The sequence below is a fragment of the Python bivittatus genome, unplaced genomic scaffold, assembly GCF_059951505.1.
Source record: "Python bivittatus isolate LINGU-HERP-01145 unplaced genomic scaffold, Pbiv_v1 ctg000560_np1212, whole genome shotgun sequence".
NCBI lineage: Eukaryota > Metazoa > Chordata > Lepidosauria > Squamata > Pythonidae > Python > Python bivittatus.
The window spans coordinates 3,332,211-3,354,263 of record NW_028277083.1 but is presented as its reverse complement, the minus strand read 5'-3'; the positions used below and the strand labels follow the sequence as shown (position 1 = coordinate 3,354,263).

The 22,053-nt window shown below is 47.8% G+C and overlaps 1 protein-coding gene across 3 annotated transcripts in view; it reads left to right on the top strand.

The window, feature by feature from the left end:
• The first annotated feature begins 7,149 nt into the window (after nucleotides 1–7,149).
• The window catches only part of TTYH3 (tweety family member 3), a 61,035-nt gene continuing 46,131 nt past the window's right edge, over nucleotides 7,150–22,053 (top strand). Inside the window, exon 1 of one of the 3 annotated variants that reach the window (XM_088147979.1) lies at nucleotides 7,150–7,520. In XM_088147979.1, the coding sequence (XP_088004105.1) occupies nucleotides 7,380–7,520 (141 nt within the window). In that variant the 5' untranslated portion in view covers nucleotides 7,150–7,379. The remainder of the gene's footprint in view (nucleotides 7,521–22,053) is intronic. The other 2 variants (XM_088147978.1, XM_088147977.1) reach the window with 2 other exon arrangements.

The following is a 22,053-nucleotide window of genomic DNA, read 5'->3' as shown; positions in this document are numbered from 1 at the left end:
AGAGCTTTACAACAAGGCACTTGCGAGCAGGAGGCGAGGAAGAGAGAGTTGCATTTCCGGCAGGACAGCGAACTGCTCTAGATTGGGCACTTGTTAATCTATTGGGATTCTTGAGAAGGAAAATATACATAAACTGGTCATCCAAGAAATGGGCTTGTTCCTCAGTGCAGAGGGCTAGTTTGGTTTCTGGTGTTAAGAGTGACATTAGTGTGTTACATCACTTGTTTTGCAGAGAACAACATTGCCTGTTGTGGGGTCAGGCTGCGTGACGCCCAGTCATTTCTCACATTTGTGAAATTTGCATTTGTGGCTTAGGGATGCTTTCAGACAGCTTATTTAAGCCGTTTACTGAAATTAGCTTATTTTTCGAAACAAATGGATTGGGGTACACAGCATGTGAACCCACAAAAAGCACACTCAGTACTAACCGGGTTCTTTTGCAAAATGCAAGGTCTTTTATGACCTGGTTGAGCAAATGCTGCGAAGACAGCCTGTGAGTCCCTGGAAACAAAGATGAGAAAATGGAGGGGCTGCCATTAGCAATCTTGTTTCAAGAAAGGACAAAGTTGGATTTCCTTCCTAGCCCCAAGTGCGAATCAAAGGGTACCAATTCACTGTGAGTTTCCAAAAATCTGAATATGTGTAAGTCATTTATCCTTTGTGGACAGGAACTGCCACGTGGAAGTGTACATTCTGGGTTCCCAATGTGGAGGTATGGCCTATCTCAGAAAGAAGTTCCAGCAAGCTACAATCTTGCAGAGGTGAGTTTGAGGAGCATATTGGCAGAGGTTGATGCAGAAAAGAACAGGTGGCGGAGAATGCAGCGATAAAGGGGTCTCTGCTCTTGAGGAAAGGAACGGGTGAGATGGAATCTGGTTGGCATCAACTGCAGCGTTGCCTTGTTCAGCGGGGAGTAATGAGAGAAACGGACCCTTTATTGATAGGGGAAGCCACAAGCTATTTTGTGTGAGGCCGCACAGCTCAGAGGTCACGGCCCCTTTACATTTTCAGCCAAATGGAGGAGCGTGCCAAAAGCAGCGATGAAGACATCTGGCCTGTTGACCTCTTGCTGACTTCCTGTTGTCATATCCCTAAACTCAGTTAAGGTCATGGACTGACCTGGCATTTGTCACCAGTGGGAAAAACTGGATTTGTTCTTTAACTTACTTCCTTCCTTCCTTCCTTCCTTCCTTCCTTCCTTCCTTCCTTCCTTCCTTCCTTCCTTCCTTCCTTCCTTCCTTCCTTCCTTCCTTCCTCCCTCCCTCCCTCCCTCCCTCCCTCCCTCCCTCCCAGAAACAGTTTATAGTGACGTTAACAACATATCCAAGGTTCTAATTAAAAACGGGCATCAGCATCCAAGCTGTTGAAGGTTTCCACCTCACGAGCTGCTTCTACAGAATTACTTCTAACAACCGAAGATCTGAATTCATAAAATGGATACGTGTGAACACACTGGTTTGGAAAGGATGGAACAGATTTCTTCATCCTGGTGTCCTGCAGATGTATGGGGATTATGGCTCCCAGAATTGCAAATCACCTCCACCGGCACCATCATCCTGAAAAGTTACGAGGACAACTACGGAGACATCGCGCCTCCAGGCTGTTTGGGGGCTTCTTAAAGGCATCTTTTGGGCCACTGTGGCATGCAAGTGGCGGTCTGTGATGGAGCTCTTGTCCAGCCAGGATCTTCTGAAGTTAGCAAGATACATGTTTGAAACAGGGCCTTCCCCCCCCACCCCCCGGTACAGATAGAAGCATTTCCCCATAAATAAGTTTCCAGTTGGCAAATTCCTGCCCGCCCCAGCCCCCTCCTGCTGAAAACTAAACAGGTTGGCTGCTTCATCAGCAGCCACAGAGCCTGACTCAAACGTCTTTTTACCCCTCTTGGTGTTTCCCACGTTGCTTTCTCCAACAAAGGAACAGAAGGTGTGGGTGGAGAAGGGTATTAGGCAAAGCAGCGTTAGAAGCGCCTCAAAAATTACAGATCGTGGCGCAGGCAGGTGAGCCATAATTGTTAAGGAGTTGCTCGCCATCTGCTTTCTCATAAGGCGAACTTCCCAGATAGGATCCAATTGATCTCTCGGAGATTAGACGCCCTTCGCCTCCCCTGTCTGGATAGGCCCTCTGGCTGCAGGGCACAATCTTTTTCATTCAAAAGGCAAGAGCAGGAATATAGATGGAGCGCTTTAATGTTGGCCTTTTGTTTTAGGCCGGCTAAACCGTATTTGTCCCTTCGTCCAGCATGACAAATACTGTAACTGCCTTTTGCACCAGTTTTAAGCTGGCCGCTTGCAGCCGACAAGGAAGGGAAATGGGTCCCTAATTGCCCTGACACAGACCCTTGGTTTTTCTTGCCAGATAAGGTGTGGGGTATGGGTAGAAGGGCAAAGGCTTCTGAAGGGTGGCATCGTGGTTAATCCATGGCCGCTCCAGAGGAGTTGGCGTCCTTCCTTCGGTACCAGCACCATTGGATGGTCTGGCCTACCATTGTTTGTAAGCCTTACAGAATGATCGGTAGCAGCTGTTTGGAAGCCTCCGACGGAAGGTGGCTGAAAATTAGAAAATTATGGTCTGCTTGCTGGCTTTTTGTGCAGGATAATATATGTTTTACTGTTGGCTCTCAGTGCTATGTTGTGTTTTCCAATGGCCTGTTCCCTTTCTGAATAGCGTTCAGAAGCTTTAGATTGTTTCAGTCTTTTCCTGGCTGGCTTGAGCCTTCCCCAGAGTTAAAAGGGCAGTCCGTTAAATATTTTAATAATTTCCTTGCCACTATGGATCATTTAGGCCCACTAAGGTTTTATCCTCGGCCACCATTTTTAAATTACAGCGTTATTTCAATGGGTGGTTCACAGGATAACAGCTAATATAACCTCCCAAGTGGTGGCAAATGAATTTGAAGGCTTTGAAGGCTTGGTTTTGGTCTTTCCCCCTCTTAATCTTCCTCCAATTTTGGAATTTCATATGATATCCCATGACTTAGAAGAAAGGGTACTGGTGCCCAGGAAATCACCGCTAAGTGCCAGGTTGGACTGCAAACAGAAATCCTCATACAATCCTGGAGCCAATAAGTTATCATACATGGATTCGATCCAGGGTCCCGATCCTTCTGGGATGGAGCTGAGACAAACGTTCTCTTTTAGCCAAACCTTACAGAGTTGGGCAGATCATTATTGCGAAAGAGACGTAATTCTCCCCGGTGCTGTGGAGAGGGGGCAAACTTGAAAGCTGCACTACGATTACATTTGTCCGTCTTTAAGATGCCGCAAGACACTGCTGTTTTCAAGAGGGAATCACGCATAGCCCTTTTTCTGAAGCCGGGTTTCTCCAACCAGGTGCACTCCAGATGGGCTGCACCATTGTGGTTGTCCTGGTGTGTGGTCATGGGAGTTGTAGTCCTCTCCGAAGGGAGCTTCCCTCGATGTACCTCTGCCAGTAGTTTCCACGGCCGAGACTGACGACGGGAGCGCAGCTAACAAGGCATGGCTTAGCTGTGGCTCGTGGGTCCTCTCTCAGAAGCCAGATCGCATTGGGATCTTTCGAAGCAGTGGGTGGTGTATTTCTTGCCCCCTGTCCCTGCTGTCGCTCGTGATGATGTAATTGAGGTCGGTACACGTGAGAGGAATTGGGGGACGCAGAAGGAAGGGGAGGAGACGCTCAGCTGAAGTAGCCTCAAAACTGGAAGCTCCTGGAGGCGCAAGGCTCATCCGCGGCAAGGCTTTGGGGGGGTCTGGTGGTCCACTGATAGCTGCTCAAGGAAGAGGGATGGACACGGGTTTAGTCATAGAAGACTTTAATGGTCAGCCTCCCACCTCTGCCTTTCTTAATTTTGGCCCATTTGCTGGACAGAGAGAGAGAGAGAATTCACTTCCCTTTAGGAGCCATTTCGGTTTGCCCTAAGCAAGCAAATCGATGGCCTTTTATCCCCCCAGCCTCAAGCATCTTGCATGTTAATACATTAGGAAAAACATATCTTTGCTTGAATTGACAAGCTGTCAGGTTCAGCCCAAAGAACTCCAAGAGACAATGCAAATACAGTTCTGCTGTGTTTATTAGCTACAACCTCTAGACAGAAATCTCCCCAGACTGAAATCTAGCTCCCAAGCCAGCCAGCCACAACACCGTGAATTCCTCAGGGAGGTGCCAGCCTCATCTTCTTGAACTTCCCACGCTCCTGCTGGGGGCTAAGAACACGCTCATCTCCCTGAGCCTGGCCTTCATAAGTCCATTCCATCATACAAGCATCAGAAAGACGCCCTAAGTGGCTGTAACACTTTGAGACGAGAAGCAAAGTCTGGGAGAGCTTCACGTGTGAGAAATGGGGGGGGGGACAGCACTCATTTGGGACCACTTAAAATGTTAGAGACCCACGTTGGTGGCTCGCTTGGCTGCTTTTCAGAGACAGCTTTAATTGCATTAGGACTTTAAACCATTTGGGGATGGAGAAGACTTGAGGGTGGTCCACATTGGGCTGGCTTCCTGGTGCGGCTCTTTTCTCGGGCAAAACGATTCTAAATATCATGAACGCAATCTTCTTTTCCTTTCCTAAATGTATCAGTGATAATTAAGCGAGAGGTCTTAAAACAGCCGATAGCGGAGAGGTATGCTCAGTGTTGAGCAAACAGCCCATAATCCACAGGACAGGCCTTCTAATTAAGAATCTCTCGGAGGATTTTTAGAGTGCATGGTGAGATTTATTTTTCTTCTGGCGCATTCTTCCCTAATGCAAAACATTTCCACCAACGTTCCCCTTCCCTCCTCATCCATAGGCTAATCTTTTCACAAGGCCCAGCAATAAATCCAGGGTATTTTTTAAACAATGGCTACTTGTTATCATGTTCTGTTTCTTTACACCATCTTGAAGCTAATCAGAACAAACTTCTTTCTAGTCTTAAGAGGATATATTTTCCTTGCATTCTGAAACGGAGGTTAATTTCATCCAGCCAGGATTGGCTCTAAATTATTCCAATATGGGGCTGGCCCAGGCCCAATTTTATGCTACGTATATATTCAGCGGATCCATGATAAGCATGTGACTAGGGTTTAATTCGAGCCAGGAAACTAATGGCTGCATATGTGCTTTCAGTGCCGAGTAAGACTCAGCCTTGGAATGAGTTTGTATAAAAGGAGAGAGCGTCTCTTGCATGGAGTGGCACAGCAAAACAGACGTAGGCCCCTAGAAGCAGAGCAGAAGAAAGCCAGGTTTTAGAAAATCACCGCAAATGACAAAATTGGAGAGTAATGCGTCCACAAGGCTGACCCTGCCATTAAATGGAGTGAGCTGACGGCCTCTGAGAGTGACTAATAGCCTTTAAATTGGCTGAAACCAGCAATCGGCTTTGCTGGTTGTTGATGGTTTCATCAGATGTCCACAAGTTCTAGAATCTGACCCAGGCAAAGGGATTCTCTCTACCCATCTTGGCTGGAGAGTCCTTCTGGGGATGGTGCAGTGAATCGTGCGGGGTGCAAAGGGTTGGACTTGATGACCTTTGAGGTCTATGACCTCCTCACCCCATCCATCTCTCCATAATGCTGTCCTACCTCCCCCTCGAGCACCTCGGATGGCTCCTTCATTTGCAAGCTTCTGCTTCAGTTAATGATCGGCAATAATTTTGCTCCACTCATCCGTGGAAAAAGTCTTGCTGAAAATAACCCATAGAAGGATCGCCCTTTTCAAAGGCACAACCTACATGTTGGAGATTTGAACTCAGCGCAACTCTGCTTAGGGGATCTGCTCCTGAACGTCAGCAACTGTGCTGAAAGATTACTAATTAAGTAGCTGAATGCCCCGTTTAAAAAAACAAGAACGCCCCGATGTTTGCCTTGCGTGATTGAAATCTGGCAATCCCCGCGCATGACAGCAAAGGAAAAAGGAACCTGGGCATCAGTTCTTGGTGACAGGTTCATCGCTTCCACCCAGTTGTGCGCATTTCAGGGCAAAGTTGTCTGTGCCCCTCCCTCGCACGTAAATGCTTATTTCCATTTCATCCGGATGCATGATATGCTGCTTTAAAAGCAATCAGAATGGAGAAGGGTGTCAATCTTTGGATGAAAACCAGAAGCTTTTTATGGCGCGCACCGAAATAGTTGCCCCAAAGATCAGTTTAAAGCCGTTTCTCAAACTTGGCCCCTTTCAGGCGGGGGGACTCCAACTCCTAGAATTCCCCAGCCAGCCAAGGGTCAAGTTTGAGATGCACTGGTCTAAAGGCCAGAGGATCGCCTTGCGAGATGGCTCTGAGTTCGGAGTTTGAAGCCTGCGGAGTTTCGCCACCCCTAAACTTCTCCCTTATGGGCAGCGGGTGGCTGGATGCCGGCCCTTCCGCAGAAAGGGCAGGAAAACAAGCCCTTTCTGATGGTCGCTTGGGCTGCTCCGAAGGCCGACTCGCCCTAACCGGGAAGAAGCGGAGAAACCGCCCCGAGACCTCCTTTTCGAGAGGCGCTGCTAGGACAGGCGCCGGGCTGCCTTCCCTTCGCCCGCTAATCATGCCTGCGGGAAGGGCCCGACAGGCCAGGAGCTGGCGCCGAGCAGCGGGCGCTCTGCTCTCCGGACACGGCCCGCTGGAGGCACCCGGGCTCCGCCGGCACGTCCAATCCCGGCACGGAACGGGGGAGCAGGAGAAGGGCCTTAAGGGAGCATCTCGTCCGCCCAGGGCCAGAGCCCCCCCGCCTCGCCGCCCCTTCCAGCCCAGCATTCGGGCGCCCCGGGGTGGCAGCGCAGCCGCCGGGAGCGGGCAAGGGAGCGCCCGGCCGAGGAGACGCCTCAAGCGCGCCCTCGTCCTCCTCGGTCCGGCCCGCGCGGCCGGGCGCGCAGAGCCAGCGGGCAGCCGGGGAGGCCGGGAGCGCATCCAGGGGCAGCGGCTCTCCCGGCGCCGAGGCGAGGCGGGGTGGGGCGGGCAGGCAGGCAGGGCGCCGCCGGGGCGAGCGGAGCGCGCGGCTCCAAGGGCGCAGGGCGCACGGACCCGGCTGGCCGCGCCGGGCGCCGGGCTCCTCCCGCGCCGCCGCCTCCCCTCCGCTCCGCTCCGCTCCGCCTCCCCTCTCCTCCTCCTCCTCCTCCTCCTCCTCCGGCGGGCGGGCGGGCGGTGCCAGGCGGCGGGGGCGGCGCGTCGGCCGAGGCGGAGCAGGCGAGGCTCCGGGCGAACAAAGAGCGCCGGCCGGCCGGGCGGAGGAGCGCGGCGGGCCATGCGGGGCGCCACGGAGCGGCCGCGGGCGGCTCCCGGGAGTGGCCGCGGGGCCGGGGCGGCCTGAGGCGAGGGCCGGGGCATGGCCGCGGCGGCCGGGGCAGCTGCAGGAGCAGGAGCAGGAGCGGGCGGCGGCTCGGCGTGAGCGGCGCTCCAGCTGCGCGCGGGCGGCGGGCGGGCGCCGGTGCCCTTCTGGCCAGCGGGATGGCGGCGGCGGCGGCGGCGGCGGGCGTGGGCTACTCGCCGCCCTGGTGGGTCAGCCTGCTGCACCGCCTGCCGCACTTCAGCCTGAGCTGGGAGGCCGTGCCCGACGAGTTCCGGCCCGAGGACGCCGAGTACCAGCAGGTCAGCCCGGCGGGGGTGCCCGGCCGGGGACGCGCCCCTCCCCTCCCCTCCCCGCCTCGCCCGCCCTTCGCGGCGCCCCTCCGAGGGCTGGGTGCCGGCCTCATCCTCCCCAGCCGGCCTCCCTTCCCCGCGGGGCACGGCCACCCCCGGCTGCGGGGTCTGCTCCTGCCCGCTGGCCCGCGGGCTGGGAGCGAGGGGACCGGCAGTCCAGCCCGTGGACCTCCCGGGCGCCGGCCTTGGGGGAGGCCTTGGGGGCCCTCGCTGCGCGCCAGGGGTCCGCCTCCCCGGTTTCCCGGCCGGCCCCGCTTCCCCTCCCCCCCTCCCCCCCAAACTTTTCCCCCGCTCCCGCTGACCCTTCAGGCTCGCTTCGAGGGCGCTCCGCGGCGGCTCGGCCGGAGGGGAAGGTGGCGTTCCTGCCCCCCTCGCCCGCAGGAACCCCCCCCGCCCGGACGCATTTCCTGAGCCTGGTTCCTCTTTCATCCTGCCCGGGGCGCCTCTCCCCCCCCCCCCGCAGCGTCCCGAGTTCTGCAGCCCCGCCGGCCCCGGCTGGTCTTTGCCCCAGGAGGGGGAAAACTGGAGGGGCGTCTAAATTCCGAGCCCCCCGGTAAAAATAGGCGCAGGCGACCCACTGGAGAAGCAAGGATGGGGGGTTGCCCATCTGTTTCTGCCCCCCCCCGATCCCAAGCGGGCCGTGCTCTAAGGAGACCTCCTGCTTCCCGGAATGGGATCTCCCGGCGCCCCCCCCCCCGCGCGTAATCCCCCCGCTTCTGCTTCTGCTTCTGCTTCTGCTTCTGCTTCTGCTGTTGCTGCTTCTTTCCAAGAAGAGCCTCTTGGAAAATCGCCTTTCCGAGGCACCGGAGGCTGAAAGAGGAACACACGGGGGGTTTCGTGGGCTGGGAACCGGGGAGGGGGGCGCCTCGGAGAGCTGCCATTGTTAGCTGGCCTGTCTTTAGGGAGCCCGAAACTCTGGTTATTCTGCAGGGATATAGTACGTGTGTGTGCGCGCGTGTGCATGTGCGTGCGCTGTATTCCCTTCTTGCCGAATCCTGGTCTAGGCCTCCCTTTCTGACTTCCTCCCTTCCCCTCTCAAATCCCTTGCAAGATTTGGCTGCATTAACGGCAGAGTCTGCAGCAAGTCACGTGCTGCGATGATGCTGCGATGATGTCGTGGTGCAAATGACGTCATTGTGGACCTGCTGCCTGACGTCCAGATCGCAGCAGCAGCAGCAGCAGCATCACCCATCCTTATGTACCTGCCGGCCTTTGCCTCCCCCCTTTCCGCCCACCCCAGGCTTTTTCCAAAATGGAGATGGTGGTAGAGGGGCCGAGGTCTGGTTGATCTCCCAAACAAGCTGTATCCCAGCGGGAGGAAAAGGCAGCCGGGAGGATTAGTGGTACAGAGATCCTGCCTGAATTGGTGTCGCCTAAAAATGGCTCCGGTGATTCATCCTCCCACACGTAAAAATGCAGAGTTTGAGGTTTAAATGCGGGATAATTTGGAGCTGCCTCCGTGCTTCCCTGGCTCCGTTTGTGTTTCGCCTCTTCCCCTACTCCCAATTAATTCACGATTAATCGTTTTATTTATTAGACTCTCCTCCCTCCCCATCACCGAGCGGTGGTGCTTGAAGGCTGTCCTGAAGGGGCCCTTGGATGGCGATCTCCACTTGTCTTCCACGCAAACTGGAAATGCCCCAAACTATGGGTGGCCTTAGATGTCATAAGGGGGCTTCTTCAGCCTCCCTTCCACGGCCGCCGCCTCTTTCCTTGGAGATGCCCCTCCTGAAAATTTGAGGTGACTCCTGCCATCTCCACCAGAAGACACAGAGAGTTTCTCCCTCCCACCTTTGGGAGAGTAAATGGCAAGACTTCAGAAGCACCCCCATATCCCTTTTCCCTTCATCTTTGCTCACTTGGGTGTAGAGGCAGAGGAGCAACGGTTGAGGCCTTGGGGAAGATCTTTCCATTCCTACTCCACCGCTTAGCATAGGGTTGCTACAGGGGTTGAGTCACCCATTGAGAAAAAGGCCCTGCTGGGGTCGCTTTCAACCTTCCCTTTAAGTAAATCTCCCCACAGCTTTTGCCTCTTGTTAGAAAGAGGGGTCTCGCTCTTGCACAGGCCCTAAATCAGTGTTGTCCAAACGTGGCCACTTTAAGATGAGTGGACTTCAACTCCCAGAATTCCCCAGCCAGCCATGCTGGCTGGGGAATTCTGGGAGTTGAAGTCCACTCATCTTAAAGTGGCCACGTTTGGACAACACTGGCCTAAATTGTGAGTGTAGGATGCAGAGTCCGGGTGGGTGCATCATTATTCGCTTTGTAACGAGGAGAGATCAGCACTGCTTTTAGTCAAACGGATGGCTTAACGTGTTACGGTTCCTTGATGTTTAATGTTCATTTTCCCCACAAGTGAACTTTATTCTGGGCTTGGCTAGAAATGTGATTGAAATGTCTTGGGGTAACCGTTGCCTTCTGTCATTTTTTGAGAGGCATTGGCCCACCCGCTGGCTTTTTTGGGCCACCAACTTTCCCTTGGCAAATACCATTTTGTGCCTCTTGAGTGAATTGCTTTTGCTTACCGAGCGTACAGCCGTGGCAAAATTTGGACATTTCTGCCTTTTCAACTTATTTGCACCAAGAAAAATGTAGGCTGAAAGTGGATCAGTGTACTGTGTGCATCTGAAAACAGGCCATTCGGTTTTTCTGCCTGAGATGCATGGTTTTCCTTTCTTTTCAGAGTATTAATATTTGGTTTTTCAATAAAAGAATACTCCCTTTACCTTCCAGTGGCACCACTTCTGTGCTGTAGCCTCCTATTTAGCAAAGTGCTGGCTTCTCGGACGGATAAATGGGATAGGCTTAAAAGCTGCTGATGAGGTTGTTCCAAAATTTCCCTTTCTAGGTTTTCTCTCTAATTAAGGTTTGTCTGTTTTTACAGCTTTTGTAAACATTTCTGTAGAGCCTTTGAAGGACGTGAAGCATCTGTAAATCATGAAGGTTAAAGTTGTTACTCATGTAAAGTGCTGAATATATTACATCATTGTGTCTGTCCTGCAGCCCAAGTCACTTATTTTCTTCTCTGATTGCAAATGCAAACTCTGATTCCTTCTTTCCTTCTTTTCTTCCTTCCTGAATCTCTCTCTCCTTCCTTCCTTCCTTCCTTCCTTCCTTCCTTCCTTCCTTCCTTCCTTCCTTCCTTCCTTCCTTCCTTCCTTCCTCTCGCTCTCTTTCTCTCTCTCTCTTTTGCTATCTTGTACCCAGTAATGATAAAGTAATTGTGAGTGACAATAGCAAGAAGTAGGAGAAGGAAGAAAATAATTGCGCTGTGCATGTGGTCGCTAAACAAGGACTACCTGTATGTGTTGTATACCTAGGTAGGGACAAGTCTTTGCAGCATTGCTACATGTAGTATTATTAATGGGATAAACCTACTCAAACTCTGCAATGCTTTATCCTCCAAAATGGCAAATGAATTTATGCACCCTGTCCATGAATAAAGCCAATGATTTCATTGGGATTAGAGTTGGAGAAGAAATCAATATTCCACTTTTTTCACTGTGTGTGTGTGTGTGTGTGTGTGTGTGGGTATCAAATGAAACAATGACAGAGCCTTACATCTGTATAAAATTAAAAAAAGAATAGAAATACTGAACTTCATGAACACATCATGAGCTTGTATAGACACTACAGAGTATAAGGGTATACTCTAAAGCAGTGTTTCTCAACCTTGGCCACTTGAAGATGGGTGGACCAACTCCCAGAATTCCCCAGCCAGCCATGCTGGCTGGGGAATTCTGGGAGTTGAAGTCCACCCATCTTCAAGTGGCCAGGGTTGAGAAACACTGCTCCAAAGGATATACTTTGTGTGTCAAAGATGCCCAGAAGTGTCCAGATATTTCCACAAGAATCTGAACACATCGCCAGTAACTAATATCCCTTTGCTTGTTGGTTGATAGAATCAGCTGTTACACCATACAAACATTGGTGTTTGGGCCATTCCCATTGCATTTAAAGCCCCAGTCCATGAAATCCATTAGGTATTGTGATATTTTACCCCCCCCCCCGCCTCTCCAAAGTTGCTTGCATTGCAACCCTGGGGGTGAATCCTCCTTGGGGTAATTCCATGCATTGTTCTTTTGGATTTAGGTCTGCTTGTTCCAATTCTATATCCTGCCATGCACTGAGTACTAGACAATAGAAAACTGCTTTAGAGAAAAGGCCGCTGAAAATGCGGGCCCATCAAGCAGACCATTCTGAATAGGAGAGTTAATAATAACCCCTTTCTCTTCTATTAACCCATCTTTGTGACCACACGTCAAAGAGGTTAAAGTACACGTGGGCTTACTGTGTTGAGTTGCTGACTCTTCCCCGAAGGCTGTTTTAAGTTTGGGCAGCCTTTTGAAAGCACTGGAACTCTTTAATATGGTGATTTTTGTAGTTTTTGTAATATGAAAGTAGGCTACGGCATGATTCAGCTTGGTGTAGGGATTGAGGTGGTGGAGTAGGAGCAGGGAGACCATGAGTTTTAGTCCCACCTTAGGCAGGAAGCCAGCTGGGTGACTTGGGCCAGTCCCACTCACGCAGCCCTAGGAAGAAGAAGGCAGGGGCCAACCACTTCCAAAAATCCTACCAAGAAAACTGCAGAAACTCATCCAGGTAGTCTGCAGATGTCAAGATTGACTGAAAGGCACGAAAAAAAAATCTAGTTGCATTAACGGTTAATATGCCTTCCCCCCGCCCCGGATAAATCAACACATTTTGACTTGGGTAGTGTAGTACAGTCTTGAAATTCCCCAAGCATTTTTAAAGGCAACATTTAATCTTCTTTCAAACTCCTAAAGTGATAATAAGGTATAACTCCCCTCCATTATAAACTACAGCTCTTTGAACGTTGTCCATTGTACTCCGACGGGGGTTGGTGGAGGGGAGAGAACCAGAAGGAGCTTCATCGCCTTTAAATTATCCCCAGCCCTTGCGGGATTGTCATCCGTATGTAGAGTGAAATGTGTAGTTGTAGGGGAGAGCAACACATGCTATCTGTTCCTTGGAAACTACGTACGCCATGTGTGTGGGGTTTTTTTTATAGCACTCATTCTGCTGCTTTAAAATAAAAATCCTTCTGGCATGTGGTGGGAATCCTGGAACTTCATTCTCAGCCCATGTGTGAAAACTGCCGCTGAGCTGGATCTTCAGTCTCCCTGGAAGATCTAGCTGACTGCCCTCCCGTTATTTGCCTGGGGGGATGCACTGGGCACCTAGCCTTGCTCCCAAAGATACCTCGTATGCCTCTGTTGTGTGATGTGAAGTCATCTTTCTCCTCTGGGGTTTGGAGGCTGGGTATGTCAGCACAGAAGTCTTTTTCCTTTATCTGTTCTTCATAACACTCTTCCTTTATTTTATTTTATTTTAATTATTTTCTTGTTAGGTTTATGTTCCACTTCTGGTTCAGGAGCTCAAGGCAGTGCTGTTTCAGGCTGGTTGTTGAGTATTTGGAAAAAGATTTGATCTTTGTGTTGCCAGAAGATGTGGTATCAGGCATAGAATACCTTCAGGATTTGTTCCTGAAACTCCCTTGCAGTCCTCTCCAATACAAATGTGCATTGTGATTTATATCCTGAACTCAGCTGTACACACAGTTATGCCTTGGGTTCTGTTCCTTCAGTCTAAATGCCCCATTTCTCTTGCAACTTTCGTGCTCACTTTGTTTTTTTCTCTTACAACTTCCACATTCCTAAGATAATGGACGACTGAAACATGGAACTGCACTGAGTTCGTTCTATTTTTCTAGAAATCAGCCTCTGTTTTTCACCAGAGTTATCGTACATATCCAATGCTTGCACATGGAGAATTTTAAAGTACTTCAGACCTCCCCCACCCACCCCAGCTTTCTTATCTAATTTAAACTTTGGGGTATCATTGTTCCTAAACTCCTAGAAGCTAGAATCTCTTGACAGAGTTGGAATCACCAGGAAACGTAGCAGTAGCTCCTGGTTGACCTTCTGCCCCAAGGAGATAAGCTGTGAAACTCAGGCCTCCTTCTTCGTTGCCCCCTGAAGAGCGCTCCATCTGCTCTTGCATGATTTAGTGTGGTATAAAAACAATTGTCCTTTTTTGCCCATGACAGTCCTTTTCTCTTTTCAAAGCATTATGAGATGCAACACGAGGCTTTTCATAAACTCCAACCTAACAATAAGAAGGGAAGGACTCTAGTGTTTCTGACAAGGTACCAATCCTTTCCCAACTACTTTCTTTCTTCCCAAAGAAAATGTAGACCCAGGAATGCCAACACCATTAGATACAGCTCCAGGTGAACCATGCAAGCATAGCTAGATACAGATGGATATCTGTAGGAATGAGAAAGATGATTGGAGTCCACTTGTCACTCAAGCTTGATCTGAAGAGAGCATAACTAAAGAAAAACTTCCAGTAAACACAACCAGTTCGATTGTTAATAGTTCCAGTGCAGGAAGTGAAAAGCGACAATAAACAGCCCTGTTGTAGCTGTTGCTAATGGAATATCTTAGTAGCTGCTGTTAGAAGCAGGTTTTTTCTAGCAGTGGCAAAAGCAGGGTTCCTGGCAGGAGCTCTTCATGCTCTTTTTATCTTCCACATGGTGCCCCACAGATGTGGTTAGATTAGATCTGTAGATTAGATCTATATTGCTAATTGGGGCCTTGCATCTGGGGCTTGCAATCTTGTCAACACAGCCGCCTCTTTTTCATTTCAACAGCCCTTTGTTCCTTGAGATTAGAGAAGATGCTTCATGCCCAGGGTTGGAGAGAAGAAACTCTCCCCAGTTGTCAAATTCCATTCAACGTGTAGTTAAATCTAATGTAGCTTTTGAATGGGCCTAGTTCAGAACAAAGTTCTCCACGTGGCCAAGGTCAAGGGGACGTATGGATTTATCCTTTCCTAAATTGACATGATATAATGGGAGTGAGAAGAAAGACACCACACATATTCATGGTTTTTTTTCTATCAAAAAATAACCAATGTATCGCCATTATTCATCTTCCTTTAGTGTGGTAGGCGTTGTATATAGAAATGGAACTGTGTATACTACATAAAATCTCTTTATTGTTCAACCTTTGTAAAATGCCACATCCTGTGAACAATAGGTTGCCTTCATACTTGGTGGTGTTTGGAGTAGGCCCTTTGAAACCAAGTTACTTTCGTTCTGAGTAATGTCCTGTGGGACTTCTCTGAATCTTGATCCAACCCATTATCTGGTGATGTGAACAGCAGCCTCTTCACCAAATGTCCTAACCAGGTTAATAAGGTAGCTGTGGAGGGTTTTTAACCTATGGGATAACTAAGTTCAAGATTTTGCTTAGGTGTCTGGTTTTGGTATAACTCTATTGTAGGTAATCTATGCTGGGTTGTGAGGTGGAGCAGTGAGAATGGTTAGAGTTAGGGTACTCTCTGTGGACTGAAATCACAAAACACTTTTGGCTACCCTTAAAACTCAAGAGTTGTTAGTACTATTTTGTAGAAAGGTGGGATACGAATTAAACAGATCAGGATGTTATTTTGCAAAAGCCCTGGATGGTCTGCTCTGCTTTGTTCTGAAGCCTTTCCTTCTCGAGTTTCTTTTACTAGTTCTGGACATGGAAGTTCCTGCACAAAAATGCCACAAAGCTGTGACTTTCCCCCTTAAGTTGGGAGACACCAGGGGCTAAACTGGAGGTGGTTGTTGTTTTTTTGCATGGTTTGTCTATCCCTCCTTCTGGAATCTTCACTGGTGATCTTGTCCGCTGAATTCACTTGTTGCTCAAAAGTTGAACTTTGGAGTTAGACCAATTCCAGCTGTATCTGTTTTCATCATTTTGGTGGGTTGCATGGAAACCCTAGGCTATACGTTCGGCTTACTTTCAGATCTATTTGTCACCAGTCCGTGCCTCCGATTAATCCTGGGAAGTGCAGTTTGGTTCAAGGGATTTGAGCAATTTTTTTCAGCACCCTTGACAGTTCCTGAGCACCACTGGTGGTAGCTGGAGATGTGCAGAATATTTACAAGACCTTGGTTTCCCCCGTGAAAAATGACTTAAACTGCCCCTGAATAGACAGTGTTGGATTTTTCATATGACTGCTTCAGCAAAGACCTATCGTTAAGGGAAAGCTGTTATGAACTAGGACATTCAAAAAAACCCATAAAAGTTTTAAAAAAACATTTTATATGTCTTAAACTAGCAGAAGACATCTATCTAGCTGAAGCTTACCCTCATACTATGTTGAAATTGCTTTTAGACTGAGTGAATTACATTTTGCAAGACACACTAAGATTCTGAAGACGCACCTCTTCCTCCCAACCTCCTTGTGCCCCAAGAGAACTGAGAATTCAACACTCCTGTTTCTCTATCCCCCAATTTCTCAAGGACAGCTATCAATCTTCTTCTGTCAACAGTATGAATGTGGTGATAGCTGAGAAGTGTTCCAAATTTTTTGGAAACATGAACAGAGCATGGTGGAATTCATAACCTGGAATTCCTCTTGCACCATTTCTACTTTAATATTATATGTTTGGGCAATTCATTTGGGTTCATATTTGATTTGGCTTATGCGTCCCTCACAAGTTTCTGGTGTGCACCACGAAGAAGCAAAGACAGAGTCAGAGAGAAAAGAATACAACCCGGTGTGCATTTCTGTGCGCTGAGGCACTCTCATGAGACCTGTCTGTTATCCTAAACATGAGTGTGCCATTCAGAGTGAGGTAATTAGGAAACCAGCATGCATTATTCTGTAGCAGACTCTACACCCAGTGGGCAAGCAAGTTAAGGACGAAGGGCCCCAATTTTCTGTCTATTCTGGCAGATGGAAAATGGACATGAAATAACGTCTGTCTGTGTTTTCTTACATAGCTTAGCCCTGATTTTTCCGTAGCACCTTTGCTACGCTTGTCATATACAATACATGGTTGAAAGGCTGGTCCATTTCTTAGCAGACGGCCCCCGCTCACAGTTGGCAATCTTGGTTCCTTAAGCACTGGCGCATACGTGGTTCGTGCACTGTTGCGAGAGCTTCAGTCTCAGCATAAAACTATGGCGAATCACAGAGCTCTAGTTAAAGAAGAAGAGAGCAGAGGGAATATTTAAGATAAAGCTCAGTTGTGAAAGAATTCATGCTAAGCTGTAATTAAAATAACAGACACAAAGGCATTAGCGATTCCATTGGCCTATATCTGCCTGTTAGCATTTATCACAGTTGCTCACAAAATGAACCTTGATGTATGCAACCTGATATTTAATCTATTTTTCTAAGCCATATTTCAGGTTTTGAATGTGAACAGGGAAGGTTACCTGGGTTTACCTGGGATGTCATCTTTTGAGACAGGTTGTTTGACAAATGAAGTATAGTTTATGGAAATAACACCACGTTTCTAAAGCGTGCATAGTTTATCACGGCTCCTGCGGGTTTGCAGCTATGGCACAGAAGCTAAAGGGTGCAGAAGGAAGGGGCAGTCGTCCGCTTGGGAAATTGACACCGAGCTAATTAGGTAGTGTATCTTTTGGCAAAGGGAGCAGTGGGACTTCACCAGGAGTTGGTGCTAGCTCTTCTACGGGCAGGACTTTCCTAGTCCAAGTTCACTCTGTAGGGCAGCCTCCCCAAACCCGTAACTCCTAGGTGGGTAGGACTTCAGTTCTCAATCCAATTAACGCTCTGGTGAAACTGCAACTCTGACAGGCACACAGAAGTTTGTACAAGACGTTTTATTTGCTCACCTTAGCCTTGCTTGGGAGTGTCTTCATATCTCTGCTGCAGGATACATTGGTCAGATTTCTGTGAACTTTGTATTGTATTCACTTCCACCTGCAAAACAATGTGTATCTGTGTGTGTGTGTGTGTCTCCTTTTCACATCCCCTTTTTAGATGGATCATATTGGAAGGAACAGTTTCCAGCAGCTCCTTTTGTGTATTTTGGTGAAAGTGGTCATCTTCAACTCTTATTTCACACTGAAATGGTCTCAATAGTTGGTTGAAGGCAATAAATGCACGGTCTTGTGTTAGAGTGACCAGAGGTATTTCTATGCTGGCTAGCCTATCAGAGCCATGGAATCTGTGATACAAGCAATCTTCAGACTTGTTTTTCTTGATCAGTAGTTCAGATGCTTCCTCTCGCTTTGGGAAGAGGAGGAGGATCAGCTGTAAAATGGGGTTGGAGTCAACTAGGGATACGAGTGGGCAAGGACCATCTCCACTGGACCCATTTGCGAGTCTGAGTTGTTGTTCAGTCGTTAAGTCATGTCCGACTATCCGAGATATTTTTAGAACAAATAACAACAATTATTGTGTCATGTAGCTGAAGGGAAAGGGCCGAAAGAGTTGTGAGCCACCGAAAATTCAGACGGAGGACTTGTAATTACATGCTGGGGTCTATTGTTGCTGGTAATCATCAGAGTTATTCTTCTGAATAGCTTCTGGTCTTTATTTTTATAGCAATTTAAGCAGGCACAAAGAGGATAAGATTACATCACATTTGTCTGTTTTGCTTCCCTGTGCAATATATGCGAACAAATGCATGTTTCATGAAAGAGGAACAAATGCGTGTGGTTCCCTGGCTATATGGAACTGTTTTTGGCCTGCGTAATATGGGCAGGAAGGCGATATCTCACCAGGAAGTTGAATTTTCCAGGCATTTGTTTTTACTGTTTTTCTACATTTAACTAGGGGGAAATGCACATTAAGAAATTAAAAATAGCTTTCCAGAAATCAGATCCCATTATGGTTAGTACTGATAACATCTGCTTGTTTTGCACTCTCTCGGGTGGAATGGGATTAGAGAAATTTCTGGAAAATTATCTCTTTTATCCAGGAGTTCATAGATTCAAGTTGTTGCACTTTGGACAAATATCAGACGTTAGTTTTGGACAAATACTACTTGAATGTGGTTTCTCTCCGGGTTGCTAGTGAGTGATGTGGACACACGTGGACGCTTCCCGGGTAACAGGGTGGGTGACTCCTCTGACTGCAGCAGACACTTTAATTTGCAGGATGCTTTACATTCAAGCTAAAACTATTTGGCGACGATTGATTTTAAAAAAAGAAAAATAAGGCATCTTAAAAATTAATCTGCAACTCTGCCAGAAAATACTACTTTTCGTATTACAAAGAACCTGTAGCTTGTTCATGGCTGGAAACAGATTTCAGTGTGCTGGATTTTCAGTTCTCAGAAATGGGGAACTGGTCATTCCACATCTATCTTTGTTCCAAGAGCTGTAACTAAGCAAAGAAATTTAGGGGGCTGCTCTTGGGGCAGAAGAAGGCGCTCCCTTCTTAACAGCAGATTTGGGACAGGAAATTTTAGCAACTGCATCTGCAATTGTAAGTTGCCACACTGGAAATGGGAGAGGAGTTGGTGGGATATCCTGCCCTGGGCCAAAATAGTTTTGCTTTTGTGTGGGGTTTCTTTGACAGTGTAGATAGTTCCCACGTGGTGCTTGGATTCTAGTAGAAAAAAACTTGGGATTTGCCCTTAAAATAATAAGTATACAAGGTTGTGGGGGGCGGGGGAGAGGGAGGCACAAGCTGGTCCACGTCCAGCTTTGAGACTTTACATTTTGTCATGATATCTTCTTTCCCGAAAGTGCAATCCTGTGCCAGCCTCTCCTGGAATGCAAAGGAATTTTCTCCCAGATGAACATGTCTTGGATTTCCTATTACGACTTGCTGCCTGGGAGGGCAGACAGACATTTAATCTGTGTTAAATCTGGACGTGGTCATTTTCTTGCAGACCACGCATCTTCTCAAGGCGGAATGCAGTTTTCTTGGATGACACTTCTATGCCAGGCCTTCAGGCCTAGTGTCCTTTGTTGAGTTTGAACGGTCTTGGGATGCGTAAGCTAGAATATGAATTATCTGCGCCTGGGTGGGTATTGTGTGAGAAAAAGAGAATGCAAGAAAGGCGAGTTGGAGTTTAATTGCGCTTCTGTGCGGCAGGAGAATGTGCCTGGGTTGAGATTCTTGTGGGTCCTCTCCCTCCTCCTCTCTTGACTTCTATCATCCCCTCCCCTTTTAAAAAAGTTTTTAAACAGGGCTGAGAAACTTCATGGAATTCATGAAATTCAAGCTGCGCCGTAGTGCAAGTCTGATTCCAATTCTGCCCTTGGTGGGGAGACCCAAACCGAAGTAGGCTTGACCGAACTGCAAAGCAAGGCCGGGGAGCAGAGTTTGCTTTCAAATGGGAGTAAGCCCTTCGCAGGCATCCGTCCCGCTGCTCTGTATTCCAGCCTGGTTTCTTCCTGGGTCCGAAGGCCTTTGCATTCAGCAGCCCAACTCGCAATGATGTTTCCCTGGCAAGATCGATCCAGATGTCTTCTGCTGACAAACAGAGTCCTTAGGACTCGCTGGCGTGCAATAGGATGGAATGTAATTTTCCTTTTTTCCTGAAGCCTTTGTTCAGAGGAGCATTAAAAGAAGGGGGCGGAGGGAAAGTGATTGGCCATCTTTAATCAAAGATCTGTGTAACATGCCATGGTTCAGGCTGATGATGTAATGTAGTATGATGTCACTTAATTCCTAGGAGACAACCCCCCCTTGCTTAAGACAGAGTGCCTGTATTCAAAGATTGGCTATTTTTCTGCTTTTTAGTCACAGGTGACCAGAGAGATACAAAGTGCTTTCTCATGGCTACAGATGGAATTAATTCGATTGTGGAAGATACATGTTGCCTCTCCTTGATTAAAGCATTTTGCTTCCAGATGGGTTACAGACTTTGAGGCATGAATGTTACCAGCCATGAACCCCAATACAAGTTTAATTGCAAAATGAGAATTGCAACAGGAGGAGAAACTCAGTAATCCTTAAGGCAGTCAGTAACCCAAAGAAATAGAAAAGTTCTTTGTAATAATGCCAACATTGGCTCAGCTGAAATCGACTGATGTGTTGAAGTCTCCGTTTTGTAAGGTTGAGATGATATTAATCAGGTGGAGTTAAACAAATATGACCTGCTAAAAAGTAGATAAATTAAGAATGAGTTTAACGTTGAAACTAAAACAGGGCTATGTCTCTACACTCACATTGCATCACTCCAAAAACTTCCTTGGAACCTGGATTGGACACTGAGTCTGCTCTGTTCTGTAGTATGCAAAATGCATTCAGAGTTGGAAGCATTTTATTAGGGTATAAATAACCATTTTCTACCCCTGTTTGGAAAGATCAGAATCATGCAAGCTGTGATATTCCCTGTGACACTCTAGGGAAGTGAAAGTTGGACCTTAAAGAAGCAGGATAGGAAGACCATTGACACCTTGAAACTTGGAGAAGATTCCTGAGAAGACCATGCACAGCCAAGAAAACAAATCAATGGATCATCGAACAGATCAATCCAGAGCTCTCATTCGAGGCACAAATGACCAGGCTCAAATTATCCCACTTCAGACACATTATGTGAAGACCCAGCTCTCTGGAGAAGGCTCGAAAGGTGGAAGGAAAGAGAAGAAGAGGACAGCCAGCAGCAGGGTGGATGGACTCAGTTACAGTGACAATGGGTGCACTCTTGGGAGACCTGAAAAAACAGGTTAGGGTTAGATTGTTATGGAGAAAATCTTATCTGTGTGGATGCTAGGAGTTGAAAATGACTTGATGGCACATAACCTTGTTTGGACTTTTCAGTTTTTGTTTGTTCTGTTGAGATTTTAATCTCAGGTAGTGGTAGATGCAGTAAGCTGTTTGGGGAGGAAGAGGAGAACATGGTGGGGGTACTAGTACGGTTGTAATTCCAATACGGATCACATTTTTTGGAATTGTTTTATGGGATGACTTCTTACATGACTCGAAACGAGAGATCTGGAGTCACATAAGTAGCTTTTCTTCGTAAGTAATTGAACAATACACATTTCAGCCCAGACAACTTAAGGAAAACTATTTTGAAAAACGGAAGCTTTAGCATGCAAAAATGTTCGGTGGACAAGCGTGCCTTTGTTTTCTATTAGCTTTTTCCTCTTCCTCGTCTCTTTCCTTCTAGGAGCTCCACAATGCATTTTTTGATGTCCACAACTTGTTCTGCTGGGGCCCTCCTCCGATTTCTGAAAATTTATGTCTCGCTAGTTATAGCTGCCTGCTAATCTTAAGAAGACAGTAGAAAGAATTCAAAAATGCCAAATCATAAATGCATGGAAAAATAGCTGTGAGAGAACTTACATTTTGCATAGAAATGTCCTAGAATTTAATTCTGGTTTCCGTTAAAACTTGGATAATGTGGCTAGCAAAGATAACTCCTTGGGATACCACTATGTATCAAAGTACAATAAAAGACACCAGATTTGACTCTTTCCACCTAGCCAAGATTAGTTGTCATTAGACACCCACAGAGTGTTTATATCTATTTTAAAGTTACTGTTCCTCAGAAATATTTTTGACTTCAGTTGAATTATCACATTGCTGTTGGCCTGTAATTTTGCTTGCTGCAGGCCTGTTAAACAAGACCCCTTGGATTCAGGCCCTGTTGTGTAAATCAAGAAAGCCTTCCCAGTGTGGCTGGATGTAATGCTCGCTATTGACTCTTTGGGTTTGCAAGTGATCCACATCTGGCAGGACAGAG